The following is an 18,006-nucleotide window of genomic DNA, read 5'->3' as shown; positions in this document are numbered from 1 at the left end:
CGGCACCGTGAGACTGCAGTGCTAACCACTGCGCCACCGTGCTGCCCTGCTCTTAATCCATCTTAAAGTTCGCAGGGCATAGAGTAACACTTGCAGTATGGCTCGTTATATCCCTTCAGACTCTGGCTGAATATCTTTAAATAGTTGCTTCCCCTAGATGATTTTAGCTTCTTCCTGGTCTTCAGACATGACTGTTCTGCTTTCAAATATTATTACTCTCTTTTCCCGACACTAACAGGAAAGAAAACTGCTTTTATCTGTGGTCTAATAAAATAAGGGTTGCCAGTTCAGACTTCACTTCCAAAAGCCTGCCTCCCAAACTCCATATCTTTCCACAGCTTCCTCCAAAACTGCCTCTCTACATTCCTTGGCTCCACCCAGCAATGGCCTCATCTCCCCAAGCTAAAAAACATTCTCTCTGCAGGCTGTAAGGTCCCAGGGACTTCCCCAAACAAACCACTAGGCATTAGCCCAGACTGATAAACACATTCCTTGGTCAACTTCACATGCTGGCTGCTAAAACTGCCCAAGCCCTGCAGAGCAGAATTCTCCTTTTTTTAAAGACATAACCACTGCAATAAACATATTCTAACCCCAGGCTTTTAACCCTTAAACTGCCCAATACAATTATAATCCAATTTTCCTTAAAATCACACTCACAAAAAGGTTATGAAAGTTGGGGTCGGGTGAAGCCATCAAGGCTGAGGTCTATCTATTTTTCTTGATAAGGGATATGGAGCTATGGCAGTTTAATCCAGGATCTAAATGAATGGTGGAGCAGCCTTGAGGGACTGAATGGCCTCCTCCAGCTCTTGTCTTCCTGACGGATGGCTATTTCAGGGACCTTGCTCTGCACAAATTGGCTACAAAAAACAATGGCACTTCAGAAGTAACTAATTGGCTCAGAAATGGCTTCGAGTGACGCCCCAAGGACCTGAAAGATGCTCCATCATCGCTCGCATTTCCCCCCCCCCCCCCGGGCTTACCGAACATCTTTGTCCACTTGCAGGAGAACCTCGTTGTCCTTAAAGTAAGTGTTCCATCGACTGTCAGGGTTTGGATTCAAGGGCTATTTGAGAAGAAAAGACAAGAAAAGATTTAATCGGCAGGAAATGATGCAATGAAAATTGCACAAGGGCGGCTTCCTATTAACTGAAATGTTAAAATTCTGGCTCTCTCGGCCTGACCCGCTGAGCATATTTCAGCTTTGCTGAAAAAAGCATTGGAAGGCTGCGCATTGGCTCCTTTAAAAAAAATAATTCAAGTTTTTCAACAAATTTTCAACAAACCCCGCCCCAACAAGAAACAAACAAACAAGAACACAACAAGCATAAATTATACACTGGATTTCCCCCATATACAATAACCCCCCATATAACAGTAAAAAACACAAATAGGGAAACCCCCACCTTAACGCAAATCCCCCCCCCCCCCGCGCTGCTGCTGCTGACCTCCTCCTAACGCTCCGCAAGATAGTCTAAGAACGGTTGCCACCGCCTGAGGAACCCTTGCACAGACCCTCGTAAGGCAAACTCTATCCTCTCCAGCTTGATGAACCCTGCCATGTCATTGATCCAAGCTTCCACACTAGGGGGCTTCGCGTCCTTCCATAGGAGCAAAATCCTCCGCCGGGCTACCAGGGACGCAAAGGCCAGAATACCGGCCTCCCTCGCCTCCTGCACTCCCAGCTCGTCTGATACCTCAAATAATGCTAATCCCCAGATCAGCTTGACCCGGGCGTTCACCATCTTGGACATAGTCCTCGCAAAACCCCTCCAGCGCCGGGCACGACCAGAACATATGGACGTGATTTGCCGGACTCCCCAAGCACCTCCCACATCTGTCCTCCACCCCAAAGAACCTACTCCACCTCACCCCTGTCATATGCGCTCTGTGGGTAACTCTGAACTGTATTAGGCTGAGCCTGGCGCAAGAGGAGGAAGAATTAACCCTACTCAGGGCATCAGCCCACAGACCCTCATTTATTTCCTCCCAAAGCTCCTCCTCCCACTTGCCCTTTAACTCCTCCACCAAGGCCTTCTCCTTTCCCTGCACCTCCTGGTAAATCGCCGAAAACTTGCCTTCTCCAACCCATACAAAATTACCCTGTCCTAAATCCCACGTGCCGGAAGCAGTGGGAATTCCCTCACCTGCCGCCTCACAAACGCCCTCACTTGCATGTACCTGAAAGCGTTTCCTGGGGGTAGCCCAAACTTCTCCTCCAGCACCCCTAGGCTCGCAAACGTCCCATCGGTGAACAGGTCCCCCATTCTTCTAATCCCTGCCCGATGCCAGCTCCGAAACCTGCCATCCATCCTTCCCGGGACAAACCGATGGTTCTTCGGAACCGGGAACCAAACAGAGGCTCCCACCTCGCCCGTGTCGCCTCCACTGCCCCCAGATCTTCAGTGTCGCCGCCACCACGGGACTCGTGGTGTACCTTGTCGGCGAGAGCGGCAGCGGTGCCGTCACCAGCGCCCTCAGGCTCGTGCCCACACAGGACGCCATCTCTAGCCTCTTCCACGCCACCCCCTCTCCCTCCATTACCCACTTACAGATCATCGCCACATTGGCTGCCCAATAATAGCCACAAATTCGGCAGCGCCAGCCGCCCCCCGTCACTGCTACGCCCCAGAAATACCTTTATCCACCCACACAAATCCCATGATGCTCCTGCTTACCCGTTTGAAAAAGGTCTTGGGGATCAAAATGGGAAGGCACTGGAACACAAAGAGAAACCTCGGAAGGACCGTCATTTTGATCGACTGCACCCTACCCGCTAGTGAGAGTGGCAACATATCCCATCTTTTAAAATCCTCCTCCATCTGCTCCACCAACCGCGTCAAATTGAGCTTGTGCAGGGCACCCCAACTCCTCGCTGCTTGGATCTCCAGGTACCGAAAGCTCCTTCCGCCCTCTTCAGCGGTAGCTCATCTATCCCCCTTCCCTGGTCCCCTGAATGCACCACAAAGAGCTCACTCTTCCTTACATTGAGTTTATACCCCAAAAAGTCCCCAAACTCCCCAAGGATCCGCATGACCTCCGCCATCCCCTCCACTGGATCCGCAACATACAACAACGACGACACCCGGTGTTCCTCTCCCCCCCCGAACCAATCCCCTCCATTTCCTGGACTCCCTCTGTGCCATGGCCAGCAGCTCAATTCCCAGTGCAAACAACAAGGGGGACAGGGGGCACCCCTGCCTCGTCTCCCGGTACAGCCGAAAGTACTCTGACCTCCGCCGGTTCGTAGCCACACTCGCCACTGGGGCGCTATATACCAGCCTGACCCAACTGATGAACCCCATCCCAAACCTCCGCAACACTTCCCAAAGGTACTCCCACTCCACCCGATCAAAGGCCTTCTCCGCATCCATAGCTGCCACTACCTCCGCTTCCCCATCCACCGAGGGCATCATAATCACATTGAGGAGCCTCCGCACGTTTGTACTTGGCTGTCTACCCTTCACAAATCCAGTCTGGTCCTCATGAATCACCCCCGGGACACAGTCCTCAATTCTCGTAGCCAGCACCTTCACCAGCAACTTAGAGTCAACATTGAGGAGCGAGATCGGTCTATACGACCCACATTGCAATGGATCCTTGTTCCGCTTCAAGATCAAAGAAATCAGTGCCCTGGACATTGTCGGGGGCAAGGTCCCCCCTCCCTCGCCTTATTAAAAGTCCTCACTAGCAACGGGCCCAGCAGGTCCACATATTTCCTGTAAAATTCAACCGGGGACCCATCCGGCCCCGGGGCCTTCCCCGCCTGCATGCTCCCCAATCCTTTAACCAGCTCCTCCAGCCCAATCGGCGCCCCCAAACCAGCCATCTCCCCCTCCTCCACCCTCGGGAACCTCAGCTGATCCAGGAATCGTCGCATCCCCTCCTCCCCGCTGGGGGCTCGGACCTGTACAGATCCCCATAGAAGTCCCTAAATACCTTGTTTATTCTCACCGCACTCCGCACCGTATTCCCCCCTCTATCCCTAACTCCACCAATCTCCCTCGCTGCCTCCCTCTTACGAAGCTGATGTGCCAGCATCCAACTCGCCTTCTCCCCATACTCATACCCCGCCCCTTGTGCTTTCCTCCGCTGTGCCTCTGCTTTCCCCGTGATCATCAGGTCGAATTCCGTCTGGAGGTTCCGTTGCTCCCCAAGTAGCCCCTCCTCGGGGGCCTCTGCATAACTCCTGTCCACCCTTAAAATCTCCCCCACCAACCTCTCCCTCCTCTCGCTCTTCTCCCTGTGGGCCCTAATGGAGATTAGCTCTCCCCTGACCACCGCCTTCAACGCCTCCCAGACTACCCCCACCTGCACCTCCCCGTTGTCGTTGGCCTCCGAGTATCTTTCAATACACCCCCACACCTGCCCACACACTCCCTCATCCGCCAAGAGTCCCACATCGAGGCGCCACGGCGGGCGCTGGTCCCTCTCCTCCCCCAACTCCACCCAATGCAGGGCGTGGTCAGAGATGGCTATGGCCAAATATTCCGTCCCCCCCACTTTCGGATTAGCGCCCTACTCAAAATGAAAAAGTCTATCCGGGAGTAGGCTCTATGGACGTGGGAAAAGGAGGAAAATTCCCTGGCCTGCGGCCTGGCAAACCTCTATGGATCCACTCCCCCCATCTGGTCCATAAACCCCCTGAGCACCTTGGCCGCAGCCGGCCTCTTACCCGTCCTGGACCTAGAGCGATCCAGTGCTGGGCCCAGCACCGTGTTGAACTCCCCCCACCCCCCCCCCACCCCCATTATCAAGCTTCCTACCTCCAGATCCGGAATCCGACCCAGCATGCGTTTCATAAATCCGGCATCATCCCAATTCGGGGTGATATACGTTCACCAGTACCACCCGCACCCCCTGCAACCTACCGCTCACCATCACATATCGACCTCCATTATCCACTACAATATTCAGTGCCTCGAATGACACCCGCTTCCTCACCAGTATCGCAACCCCTCTGTTCTTCGCATCCAACCCCGAATGAAAGACCTGCCCTACCCATCCCTTTCTCAGCCTAACCTGATCTGCCACCTTCAGATGTGTCTCCTGGAGCATAAAGGGACTGAAGGCAGACGTGGTTAAGTGCGTGAACACCCGAGCCCTCTTGACCGGCCCGTTCAGGCCCCTCACATTCCAAGTTATCAGCCGGATCAGGGGGCTACTCGCCCTCGCACCCCCCTTGCCGACTAGCCATCTCCTTTTCTAGGCCAGCCACGTGCCCGCGCCTCCCGCACCCTCCAGTCCCCCAGACGGCGGACCCCTAGCCCAACTACCTCTCCTACACTCCCGTAAGTCAGCTGACTCCTGCTGACCCTGGCCTCTCCCGCCATTCCATCGACCCCCCAGTGTGAGAATCCCCCCACCCCCTTGGCAGTCAGTGTGCGCTCCTCTCCAGCACCCCCCCCCCCCCCCCCCCGGCCCCACCCCCATCCTTCCCTAACGCGGGAAAAAGCCCACGCTTTCGGTCTGAGCCGGCCCCGCCACTCTGGCGCAGCTCCTTTTTGCGGCCTTACCCACGCATTGGCTCCTTATTGCATTAGGAGTCTCATTATGAAGAGGAAGAAATGGGCAGAAGAAAATTCTGAACACGGGGAAGATACACAAAGTGAATTTTAAACAATCCTATGACCAGTCTGAAACAAAGGCCGAGTACTTGTAGTAAACGCCCATAAACCAGTCACCAATGAAATTTCCTGCCATAGAAAACGAAAGAGACTCACGTGATCTTCCAGAGTGACATCCTCTCGGATGAAGCCCAGATTTGCCTTGGCGATTCCAGGCTGAATAATCATCTCCTTCAAGAACTGTGCATAAATTTCCCTGTAATTGAACAAATCACTCGAGATTAGCCTCAGCCCAGAGAGGCCCCAACTCCACCACCTCTGACAGAACACTATGCTCATGGACCCCCAACACCAAATCTACCTCAACAACCACTCTGCCTCCCACCCGGTCTCTCGCTGCAGAGAGGGTGCATTAAAAAAAACAACATTGTGCTTTAGATTGGATGGTGCATTTTAATACCAAGGGCTCCTGCGGTACAGTGGGTGGCATCCCTACCTCTGGCTTCAAGTCCCACTCCAGGATTTGGATGACCAAGAAAGGTGGGTTCATAACGCCTTCAAACAGGTGGGGTTTCAACGTGCAAATCCTTACAATACACCCGATGGCAGGAAGTGGGAGTGTCTCCTGGTCAGCCGTACTGTCGAAAGCAACGGTAAATCACCGCTGTGGTCCGCCGAGTATAATCATGGATAAATACACGGTCGCAGGAGCAATTTTAGGGCATGGGTCCTGAAGGAGGAATATCTAACATGCTTTCGGCCAACAGTGGCTTCATAGCTCAGTAAAGAACAGAAGGTGATTATACAGACCATGGAGTCAGTTTGTTCACAGAAATGACTCAATTCGTCAAAGATCCATTGTATGCATGCGTATTATATTTGGTATGAGGGGGCAGCACGGTGGCGCAGGGGGTTAGCCCTGCTGCCTCACGGCGCCGAGGTCCCAGGTTCGATCCCGGCTCTGGGTCACCGTCAGTGTGGAGTTTGCTTCTCCCCATGTCTGCATGGGTTTCGCCCCCACAACCCAAACATGTGCAGGATAGGTGGATTGGCCGTGCTAAATTGGAAAAAATGAATTGGGTACTCTAAATTTATTTATTTTTAAAATAAAAATATTTGGTAAGAGATATGGCAGACAACACAAATAAGGATTTTACCAAATGGCTAATATGAAGAAACAATTCTGTATTTGTACAGCACATCAATGCTGCAAGACAGGTTCCGCAAATACTAATCCATTTCCCACAAGACATCTTGGTATTATCAAGGACTGCGTAGATTGGTATAGTGCTGCCGGTGCTCATTGGAAATCAATTGCAAGCCACCAAAAACGATGGGCGAAGGGGGAGAGGTCGGTGTGATGAAGGCTTTAAGGCCTCTCTTTAACCTCAACACCCAAAACAAAGGTGAAATCTCCAACTTCTTCAGCTCAAAGACCGTCAACCCCTACTTAACACCTCACAATCAGCACACACCGCCCCCCCCCCCCCCCGCCCCCCCCCCCCCCCCCCCCCCACACACACCGAGCAGCTCCTCAACTCCCCCCTTCTCCAAGCCACTGGGTTAGCCCTGATTTTTCCAGGAGGTGGAGTCACCCATCGTCACCGTGTCATCTCACCGTTGTTTCTTCAGGAAGGAGCTCCACTGGGCTTGCTCGGTCGGTAGGTAATTGAGCAGGATCTGGAAACAGACAAGAAATCACAGATTATAGAGGTCTCCAGAATGTGTGAACCTTTGAATTCAGATATGAAATAAAATACATTGAGGGCAGCACGGTGGCACAGCGAGTTCGCCCTGTTGCCTCACGGCACCGAGGTCCCAGGTTCAATCCCGGCTCTGGGTCACTGTCCGTGTGGAGTTTGCACCTTCTCCCCGTGTCTGCCTGGGTTTCGCCCCCACAATCCAAAAGATGTGCAGGCGAGGTGAATTGGCCACGCTAAATTGCCCCTTAATTGGAAAAAAAAATGAAATTGGGCACTCAACATTTTTTTTTAATGAAATAAAATACATTGGATAAAGACTTGGGGGAAGGTGTAATACAAGGGTCTGGCACATATAGGGTTAATGTGTAACGGAATACAGTACTGTCCATGGAATGATGTAGGGGAACACATGACCTGCACCTAGGGTGTATGGTATTGGACAAAGACGCATGTTGACCCAAGCAAAGGGACAGCGTGTAACCTATACCTGTTACTGTATATTTGTAAGTTATTCTAGGAAAGATTTACAATTAACCTGCTAACGACTACAAAGATTTAATCAAATCCTCAGAGAGATACCCGGTCCAATGATGTGTAGGTTAGGTGGATTGGCCACATGTAAATTGCCCCTTAAGTGGACAAAGATGTGCAGGTAGTGTGGGGTTATGAGAATAGGATGGGGTGCTCTTCCAGAGGGTTGGTGCAGACTCGATGGGCCGAAAGGCCTCCTATGACAAACTCATTCTTGCAGAAAACTAAAATGCTTAAAAATTCAGCAAAGCATTCCGATCTGAAAAAGCCCAGGTCCAGAGGAGGGGGGACAAAATCACCTAGGAAATGCTCCAACAGAAGGTCGAAGCAGAGTCCCTGGCTATCTTTAAGGCAGAGGTATAGATATTGATCAGCAACTAGATGAAAGGTTATTGAGGGTATGTAGGAATATTAAGTTGAAGTTACAATCAGATCAGCCAGGATCTAATTGATTGGCGAAGCAGGCTGGAGGGGCTGAGTTGTCTACTCCAGTTCAAAGAAAGGCTTGGAAGCTGAAGGCAGGGATTTAAAACTCATTACTGCAGCAGAAGATTCCGTTGCAGCCTTGTGACAATGAAAGTGTTTATTATTATTATTTCATAGAATTTACAGTGCAGAAGGAGTCCATTCGTCCATCAAGTCTGCACCGGCCCTTGGAAAGGGCACCCTACCTTAAGCCCACACCTCCACCCTATCCCCGTAACTACACCTAACCTTTTTTTTGTTGGACACCAAGGGCAATTTATCATGGCCAATCCACCTAACCTGCACATCTTTTGACTGTGGGAGGAAACCGGAGCACCCGGAGGAAACCCACGCACGCACTGGGAGACTCCGTACAGACATTGACCCAAACCGGGAATCGAACCCTGGAGCTGTGAGGCAAGTTGCTAACCACTGTGCTACTGTGCCGCCCCTTCCTTTGGAAGAACAATATAAAATCCCAGAATGCAGAGTCAACAGGGCGAGACAAATATTTTGTCATTTCAAGCAAAGAGCAGAGTCAGAAGAAGAGTTTGAAAAGAAGTCACTAAACCATGATCCCCAAATCTTTGTGGCATCAGAGCTCACTCCAAATCTGGAAACAAGTTAAATAATCCAGGCGAATCGCAACTTCTGAACTCAGCTGAAAGTAAAGCCAGCATTCGACCAATTTGTGGCTTCAAAGTAAAATGTTGACCAAGAGAACTCGGTAGCGGCCAGACCAGGCAGCCGATTACATTTTTTCCCACACACAGATTAAGACCGGCAAGTGACACGGTAGCACAGTGGTTAGCACTTCTGCCTCTCAGCATTAGGGACCCGGGTGCGATTCAGACCTTGGACAACAGTGGAGTTTGCACATTCGCCCAGTGTCTGCATGGGTTTCCTCCGGTTTTCTCGCACAGTCCAAAGATGTGGAGTTAGGTGGAGTTACTGGGTTACATGGATAGTGTGGGGGGGGTGAGCCTAGGTAGGGTACTCTTTCCAAGGGTTGGTTCAGGCTCGATGGGCTGAATGGCCTCCTTTTGAACTGTAGTGATTCTATGATTCTAAGTGCGGGAAATCCTTTTTTGTTTAATTTAGAGTAACCAATTCCTTTTTTTCCCAATCAAGGGGCAATCCACCTACCTTGCACATCTTTGGGTTGTGGGGGTGGGACCCATTAAGACACGGTGAGAACGTGCAAACTTCACACGGACAGTGACCCGGGGCCGGGATTGAACCCGCATCCTCAGCGCTGTGAGGAAGCAGTGCTAACCACTCCGCGATTGTGCTGTCACAAGTGTGGGAGATCCTGCGGTTGCAAAGTGAACAATGGTAGGAAATTAAAGGTGATTTTAAGGGATTTGTATTGGTAAACATTAGAAATGAGGCATAGTTCTATGTGGGTTTAATTTAATGTGTCTGTGCCTGGAAGGGGCCTGTAGTTAGATTCATACTGGGCAAAAGTGTTTGCGTGTGTGTGTGAGTTGGTTAAGCTTCAACTGTGAGAGAGGGAGCTATGGTGTGAAGAGTAAATAATGTTGCTTGGCTACTAGAGGCCCTTGTAAGGGGGAAAAACAACTTCCCTTTGCTCTTTCGTTTTAGCTGGAAGCCACATCAGTTTGCAGATAGAAGGCTGAAGAGGGAACAGCTCCCACAGCTATGCTGAAAGTCGTGGCTTTAGAAAGCTAAAGAGGGAACATCTCTCTCAGTTTTGCTATAAGAAAAACCATACAATGATGTACAAAGAACAAACAAAGAACAAAGAAAAGTACAGCACCGGAACAGGCCCTTCGGCCCTCCAAGCCCGTGCCGACCATGCTGCCCGACTAAACTACAATCTTCTACGCTTCCTGGATCCGTATCCCTCTATTCCCATCCTATTCATGTATTTGTCAAGATGCCCCTTAAATGTCACTATCGTCCCTGCTTCCACCACCTCCTCCGGCAGCGAGTTCCAGGCACCCACTACCCTGTGTAAAAAAACTTGCCTCGTACATCTACTCTAAACCTTGCCCCTCGCACCTTAAACCTATGCCCCCTAGTAATTGACCCCTCTACCGTCGGAAAAGCCTCTGACTATCCACTCTGCCTATGCCCCTCATAATTTTGTAGACCTCTAACAGGTCGCCCCTCAACCTCCGTCGTTCCAGTGAGAACAAACCGAGTTTATTCAACCGCTCCTCGTAGCTAATGCCCTCCATACCAGGCAACATTCTGGTGAATCTCTTCTGCACCCTCTCTAAAGCCTCCACATCCTTCTGGTAGTGTGGCGACCAGAATTGAACACTATACTCCAAGTGTGGCCTAACTAAGGTTCTATACAGCTTGCCAATTCTTATACTCAATGCCCCGGCTAATGAAGGCAAGCATGCCGTATACCTTCTTGACTACCTTCTCCACCGGTGTTGCCCCTTTCAGTGACATGTGGACTTGTACACCTAGATCTCTCGGACTTTCAATACTCTTGAGGGTTCTACCATTCACTGTATATTCCCTACCTGCAATGGACCTTCCAAAATGCATTATGGCTGCCTAAAGAGCAGCTAGTTAAGGAAACTAGAAATATGAGAAGAAGTTTCCAGGCGGTCTGAGGTTAAAGATACGAGAACAGAGGACTGTTCGTTAAAGGTAGACAGAGCTCAAAGCCAAGCTGCTATGCCAGAAAGGCCTCCAAATTGCTTTTCAGGTTTGTGAGGTTGTACTACAGCCTGTGGAACGCAAATTGAAATATCTGTGGCTGGACCACAATTGTGTAAAAGAACTCAAGAAAAAGAAATCCTAAGAAGGGCTGGTATAAAACCTGGAGTGGTTTAAAACGCTGGCAGAAGTGGAGCGTGTCATGATATGCAAACATGCACATAATGATATACAGGCAGGCAGCTAATGAACACAGAGAACAGGACATGACCAATGAGCAGGCAGGACACTCAGGGGTGGTATCTCACTATAAAAGACATGAGGCACTCACACTCCGCCTCTTTCCACTGAAGAACATCTACAGAGTGAGTCAGGGTGTAGGTACAGTAACACACCTCCAGCACGTGGCTAAGAGCTGGTCTGGTTCAGTCAGACAGAGTAACCACACTTAGGTTAGCAGAGAGTCGAACTCACAGAGAACTGTGCTAACGGTGCTACCGGTTCAATAAATCAGATTGAACTACCCTCAAGGTCTGGAGTATCTTTTGGTCAAAGCTGCATCCAATTGCAGCCTGTGTTATCCCAGAGTACATAACACATCAGAGCGGAAGTTTTGTTGAAAAAAATAAAGTTCTTAAAACGTGGAGTGTATTTCAGAATGCAACAATCATCTGGGGAGGGGTGTGTGGGGGGGGAGATTTAGAGGAAGAAAACCACAGGCAAAAGTGGAATGTGTATTTGACTTGCCCACAGCCAATCAGTGTGCCTTTTTTCAAACAAGGGACTGTGTGTCAATGAGACCATTGTAGCTTCAAGTATACTGTGTCAGTGTTAATCTTGAAATCTGTCTGTAATTGTTAAGATGGGGGGGTGGGGAGGAGGGGGAAGTAAAAGGGCATTGTATTGTAATCCAACTTTTCCACGTTTCCTTTGTTGTTAAAACTAATTAGAAGTCCTGTGACTATTATTCCTCCATATTTGATTCAGCAAAAAAGTTACGGTCTTTTAAGCCAGGGTTTGATTCTGGGATCTTCCCGTCCAGTTCTGGGATCGACACACCTGGGATCGACACACCTGGGTGTGGGTCACAACATCTTCTTGAAATTCAGACAGGTCTGACAGCAGAACAGGAACAAGAATCAGAATTCCACCTGGGCTAATCCGGCCTTTGGTTGCCCACTTTAAAGTTGTAATTTATTTTTTATAAAAAGTGTATAAAATGTTACAGCGAGTTAGTCACTCGATTACAAATCACCAGAGGCACTTACCCAGGGAAACTGGCAGACTATTTCGATCCACAACTGATGCTGCACAGAGCCAAACTCGAGCTTCTGAATACAATTCCTGTTAAACAGGTTTCACACAGCCTAATTTCTATGGACACGGTTTACAAACTTGCGTCATGTGTACCCAGTGTACAAAAAGCAAAGCTACAGAGTAATAAACGCAATTTAGTTTCAGGTTGCCAACCCTCTAGGATTCTCCTGGGGTCTCCAGGGTGGAATGATTAATCTCTTTGAAACTGCTGCGAGCAGCACAAGGGAGAGAAAGTACTGGGGCATCGAGAGGAAATTACATTATATTCAAACCCTTTCATTTAATAGTTATAAAAGTATCAGGAGAGAAGAATGGCTATATGGCCCAGCAGGACCATTGGGAGTTGAAGATCACGCGATGAAGCTTCCAGGATGCATCCAGCCAGAGTTGGCAACCCCTAATTTTGTCAAAAACAAAAACCCACCTTCCAACAAAGCGAACGCAGCCCCCCTTCAAATGGGATCCCTGTGGAGAGAAACGGGGAGAAGCTCAGACTTGCCTGCAGTAAAGAGCTTTGCGAAACACAAAGAGCAACGCCACATTCATCCCAGTTACATTGGAGGACTCGGGGGAAAATGCTGTACACTTAACAGGTCGGTCAGAGATCACACCTCCACCTGGGCGACACGATCTGTTAAAGGGGCCAACGTAGAGGTTACACCGAAGATGGAAACAGAGCGTATGGAATTAGATTCATGTCGGAATTCAGCCCAAGTGGGAACGAGGTACATAGGAATTATTCCAAGTTAATTCAGCGAGTAAATTAACTAAATAAGTAACAATGGCAGGTGTTCTGTTGCAGCTGTGGAATGTGGGATCTCTGGCGCCAAGGTGAGCCATGACAAATACGTTTGTAGAAAGTGTAAGCAGTTTGAAGAATTCGGGGATCAGGATTATTTATCCAGGCTCCAAACTGCAGACACTGCGTAAAATAAGGGAGGGGCAGACATACCTGGACACTTTGTTCCAGAAAACAGTCACGCCCTCTTAGAAGAGAGTCATCTGTTTTGGCCAGCAGTGAGGGGCAGGAAGGTGTGGCCGTGAGTGAGACTGGTTAAGGAATGGAGCAGAGAGCTCCGGGGGCCTCCGACAAACAGAATTGAGGTGCTCACAATGGGTGTGGGTGAAAGAGAGATCTGCAAGGTGGGCGGGCAGGCTGGCCATAGCACAGAACAGGAAGCCGATCAAGCAGGGGGAGCAATGAGGAATGTAGTGGTAGTAGGGGACAGTAGGGAGAGGGGGATTGACACTGTCCAGACGGCTGGGATGCCTGCCTTATGCCAGGGTTCAGGGCACCTGCTCAGGACTGGAGAGGAACCTGCAGCGGGGGGTTGGGGGTTGGAGCTGAAGCCAGACAAAGCAGCTGTACTGCTGTTCTCTCTGCTATGAAAAGACTATCTCTTGATCATTTGGTGAATTCAGAATTATAAATATTTTCAGTAGTGAATATAAACCTGCTGTGCTTCTGTTAAAAGGTGTTTCTTTTGTCTTCTGGATATTGTTTGGGAAGTTATTAAGGATTACTTAGTGTTGTATTCCTTGGGGGTTGTATTTGAATTAATGGTTGCTAAGATGTTCACTGTACGTTTTAAAAAGGTTAACTTGAGTTCATAGAATAAATATTATAAATACTTTTCCATTTCTGCTGTACCACACCTGTAGAGTGGGCCGTGTGCTCCCCATACCACAATCTATTAAAAGTTGTGGGTCAGGTGAACTCCATGATACACTTTGGGGTTCTCTAAACCCTGGCCCATAACATAACTGAGCCACATACAAATTGGCATTGGGCAATAACATGAGATTAATTTGTGGTACAAATTGGCATTGGGCAATAACATGAGATTAATTTGTGGTTGAAAGACTGATGTGGGAGAAGTGAGCTCTGGTTCGTGAATCACCGGTATAGAGAAAAGTTGGGGCGGTGCTGTATCTGAACTGTCCTGGGGGCAAGTGTTCCTCAGAATCACAAAATAAGCTGAAGTAGGTGCAGCAAATCAAGGGGTAGATTCCAGACAAGACACAATAATAATATGGGAAATGAGGGCCATAAAATAGCAGGAAGGGACAGGGAGATATACAGAGATACACCAAGAATACTAAGAATACACCAATAGCCAAGGCTAGATATTACAAAGATTTTAAAAAAGACAACTGTAGGTGTTGTATCTGAATATGTGTAGTATTCATAAAGTAAATGAACTGATAGCTATAATAGCCATTATAGAGACGTGGCTGCAGGACAACAAGGATTGGGTCCTGAATATTGAGGGGTGTATGACACTCAAGAAGAATAGGAAGTTAGGTAATGGTGGAGGGGTAGCACTGCTGATCAAGGATGGTTTTGGTACAATGACCTTGGTTCAGGAGATCAGGATGCAGAAACGGTTTGGGTGGAGACGAGGGATAGTTGGGGAAAGAAGTCACGAGTGGGAGTGGCCCCTGAACAATAACCACAATGTACGATAAAGTATACAAGAAGAAATACAATAACCACAATGTACGATAAAGTATACAAGAAGAAATATTGGGTGCTTGTGATAAACGGACGGCAATAATAAACGGGTGATTTAAACCTGCATACAAACTGGAAAAATCAGATGGACCCTGTTAAACTGGATGAAGAGTTCATAAGATGCTTTCAAGAGATTTTCTTAAAGCAGCACATTCCTGAACCAACCAGAGAGCAGGGTATATTATACTTGGTATTACCTAATGTGACCGGGTTAATTAATGACCTCAAGAGTGAAGGTACCCCTCCGTGGCAGAGAGCGCAATATTAAGGAATTTTCCTCAACAATCACTCGCTAACAAGCCTGATTGTCCACCTAAGCAACTCGTTACTGGCCATTGGTTCTAGCCCAATCCTAGAGCCATATCTTCAACTACACACTTGGCAGGTTGTAGCAGGTGGGAATCACTCCTTGGACTCCAGGTCGTTGGTATTCCTTTATCGGGGTCTTTTTCCAGGCCTCCACTTACTATTGGGTGTCCTCGAAGAATTGTGTTCCTTCTTCAAATCAGGAGGTTCCTCCAAGTAGGTCTCTTCTGAGCAAGGGTCTCCCAGGGGTTGATGTCTATGTTGCATTTCTGGAGGTAAGACTTTGAAGCTTTTGGTGCCTTTGAAGCGCTTCCTTTGTCCTCTGGTTCTGGAACCTTCCTTGAGCTGGGTGAAGAAGATTTGCTTTGACTGTCAGGACTGACACCCCAAGCACATGGTGGGGGCAGCGGAGTTGGTTTTTGGATGATCGTGGCCTCTATGATGGTGCTCTTGGCTTCTTCAAGGACAGTGATGTTAGTATGTTTACCCTCTCAGCTGAGGCTGGGAATCCATCTCAGGCAGGTTGATGATACCTCTCCAAGACCTTGAGGTGGCGCATGTACGTATTGAAGAGTTGGGAAGACGACTGCCTTGTATACTAGGATCTTGATGTCAGCACAGATGTCATGGTCATCAAAGACCCTTGTCCTTGGACGTCTGAAGGGGGTGCTCTCTGATTGGATACAATGTTGGATCTCCGCATCGATGTCAGGTGAGGTGACTCCCCAGGTATGAGAAATGTTGCATGTTTGGTGGGGTTTCTCCATTGATCTTGATGAAGGCAGAGACTGGATCTTGCCCTAAGGGCGGGTTGGTAAAAGACTTGAGCCTACTTGGGGTTGAGGCAGAGACCAATTCTTTGGTACGCTTCCGCAAAAGTGTCAAGCATGGCTTGGAGATACTCTTCTGAGAGACTGGATGTATCATCCGCATCCTAAAGTTTCACAAGCGATGTCTGTAGCTTTCTTCTTGGATTTCAACCGGTTGAGGTTGAAAATATTTCCGTCCACCTTGTAGACGATGTCGACTTCGCTGGGAAATTTGCTCTCGGCAAGGTGAAGGATGGTGGTGGCGATGAAGATGGAGAAAATATTGGGGGGGGGGGGGGGGGGGGGGGGGACCACATCCCTGTTTGACTCCAGTCTTGATCTCTAAGGTTTCTGTCTTGTTTCCGTTGGTGAGGACTGACATCTCCTCGTGGAGGAGTCAGAGAATATTGATGAATTTCTTTGGACAGCTGGCCTTTCATAGCACAGGGTCTTCCATAGCACTCCCTGATAGTCATAAGCCTTGGTCAGATCGATGAAGGCCATGTAGAGAGGCTGATGTTGTTCCTGACATTTCTGCTGAAGTTACCGAGCAGTGAAGATCACGTCCGCTGTTCCAGAGTTTGGTCGGAAGTCACACGGGCGTTCCGGAAGGATTTCAGAGACTGCGGGAAGGCAGCTAGCGAGGATTCAGGCAATGATCTTCCGGTGATGGAGGAGGAGATTCTTTGGTAGTTCACACAGTCCACTTTGTCTCCTTCTTGGTGTGACGATGGCATCCCCAAGATCAGCAGGAATTTCTTCTCTGTCCCAGATTTTCAGCAACAGCTGATGGAGATGACCAGTGATCTCTTCTCCTCCAAGTTTGAAAATCTCCGCTGGTATCCCGTCCATGTATCTAATGGGGGCTTCAATGTCACCCACGCTTGGTCGGAGTTGGAGGATTAGCCCTCATCTATAGCTGTATCACAGCTCAAGAGTGCTTTGAAGTGCTCTCTCCAGTGAAGGTTTGTGTCAAGAGGGTGGCACCCTTATTCCATACCGGTTTGAAGTCTAGGGTATTGGGTCCATATGTTGCCTCGGTGGCACTGAAGCAGCCCCGGTTGTCAAGCTTGTCAATGAGGAGTTGCAGCTCCTTAGCTTTCAGTCCACCATTGGGTCTTGATTTCCTGAGTTCTTCTTTGTACCTCCGCCGTGGCTGATTGATGAGCTCTCCCTTTTGCCTTGCTGTTTGTCATTTTGGCAGGTGCAGAGAGCTTTCCTCTCGTCGAACCAGTCTTAGTGCTTCCTGGTCTTGCAGCCAATGGTTTCTTCACAGTTTGAGATGATGGTCGTCTTCAGCTCTTTCCAGTTTTCCTCCACTCCATTGGAATGGACACTTTTGGAGATTTTGGTGAAGACTTTGTTGGAGGTTCATCAGCACGCTTGGCTCTCGAGGCCGCTCAACATTACTCTTTTTTCTGAGCCGTTTCTTCATCTTCCGCTGCTTCTGTTTAGAGTTTGATGGACGCGGAGGAGAGGATGAGCCGCTGGTCTGTCCAGGAGTCACCTGCCCCACTCGCTTTGGTGATGAGAGCATCCTTTTGGTCTCGGGATCAGACGATGATGAAGTCGGCCATGTGCCAGTGCCTCGATTGTGGATGCCTCCAGGAAGTGTTGAACTTGTCTTTTTGGCAGAACAGTATGTCAGTGATGGCAATCTGGTGTTCCACGCATCTGTCGAGCAGGAGAACCCCGGTCGGAGTTGCAATTCCCACCTTCTTCCTTTCCGATGGTTCCGGCCAAGATTTGTGAATCCGTTCCAACCCTGGCGTTGAGGTCCCCAAGGAGGATGACTTTATGTTCCTTAGGAATGTTGGAGAGTCTGGTGTCCAGGGTGGAGTAGAAGACTTCTTTGGACTCACCATTGGCATAGAGTGTTGGGGGGTAGGCACTCGCGACCATTGCCTGCTGGTTCTTGGCAAGTTGTAGACGGAGGGTCACGAGACCCTCGTTGATGCCAACAGGGAGCTCAGAGAGTCAGGTGACGAGTTTGTTACTGATGGCAAAAACAATTCCAAGCCTCCTGAGTGGATTCTCAGGTTTTCCTCTCCAGAAGAAGGTGTAACCACCCCTGCTGCTTGCACTTCGGATCTCTTACAGGGCAGCGATGTCAACGTTGAAGTATCCGACTTCACGGGCAATAAAGGTAC

General features: G+C 49.2%; 1 protein-coding gene across 1 annotated transcript in view; it reads right to left on the bottom strand.

Moving 5' to 3' along the window:
• tbc1d13 (TBC1 domain family, member 13) overlaps window positions 1-12,686 on the bottom strand; it is a 61,289-nt gene extending 48,603 nt beyond the window's left edge. The window contains exons 1-4 of the mRNA XM_072488846.1: window positions 12,651-12,686; window positions 7,189-7,250; window positions 5,727-5,826; window positions 987-1,069 (exon numbers count right to left, since the gene is read on the bottom strand). Of these exons, the coding sequence (XP_072344947.1) occupies window positions 987-1,069; window positions 5,727-5,798 (155 nt within the window). The 5' untranslated portion in view covers window positions 5,799-5,826; window positions 7,189-7,250; window positions 12,651-12,686. The remainder of the gene's footprint in view (window positions 1-986; window positions 1,070-5,726; window positions 5,827-7,188; window positions 7,251-12,650) is intronic.
• Window positions 12,687-18,006: the final 5,320 nt, after the last annotated feature.

The sequence above is a fragment of the Scyliorhinus torazame genome, chromosome 22, assembly GCF_047496885.1.
Source record: "Scyliorhinus torazame isolate Kashiwa2021f chromosome 22, sScyTor2.1, whole genome shotgun sequence".
Classification (NCBI taxonomy): Eukaryota; Metazoa; Chordata; class Chondrichthyes; order Carcharhiniformes; family Scyliorhinidae; genus Scyliorhinus; species Scyliorhinus torazame.
Note: the sequence above shows the minus strand (reverse complement) of the source record. Positions and strands in the feature narration are given on the sequence as shown.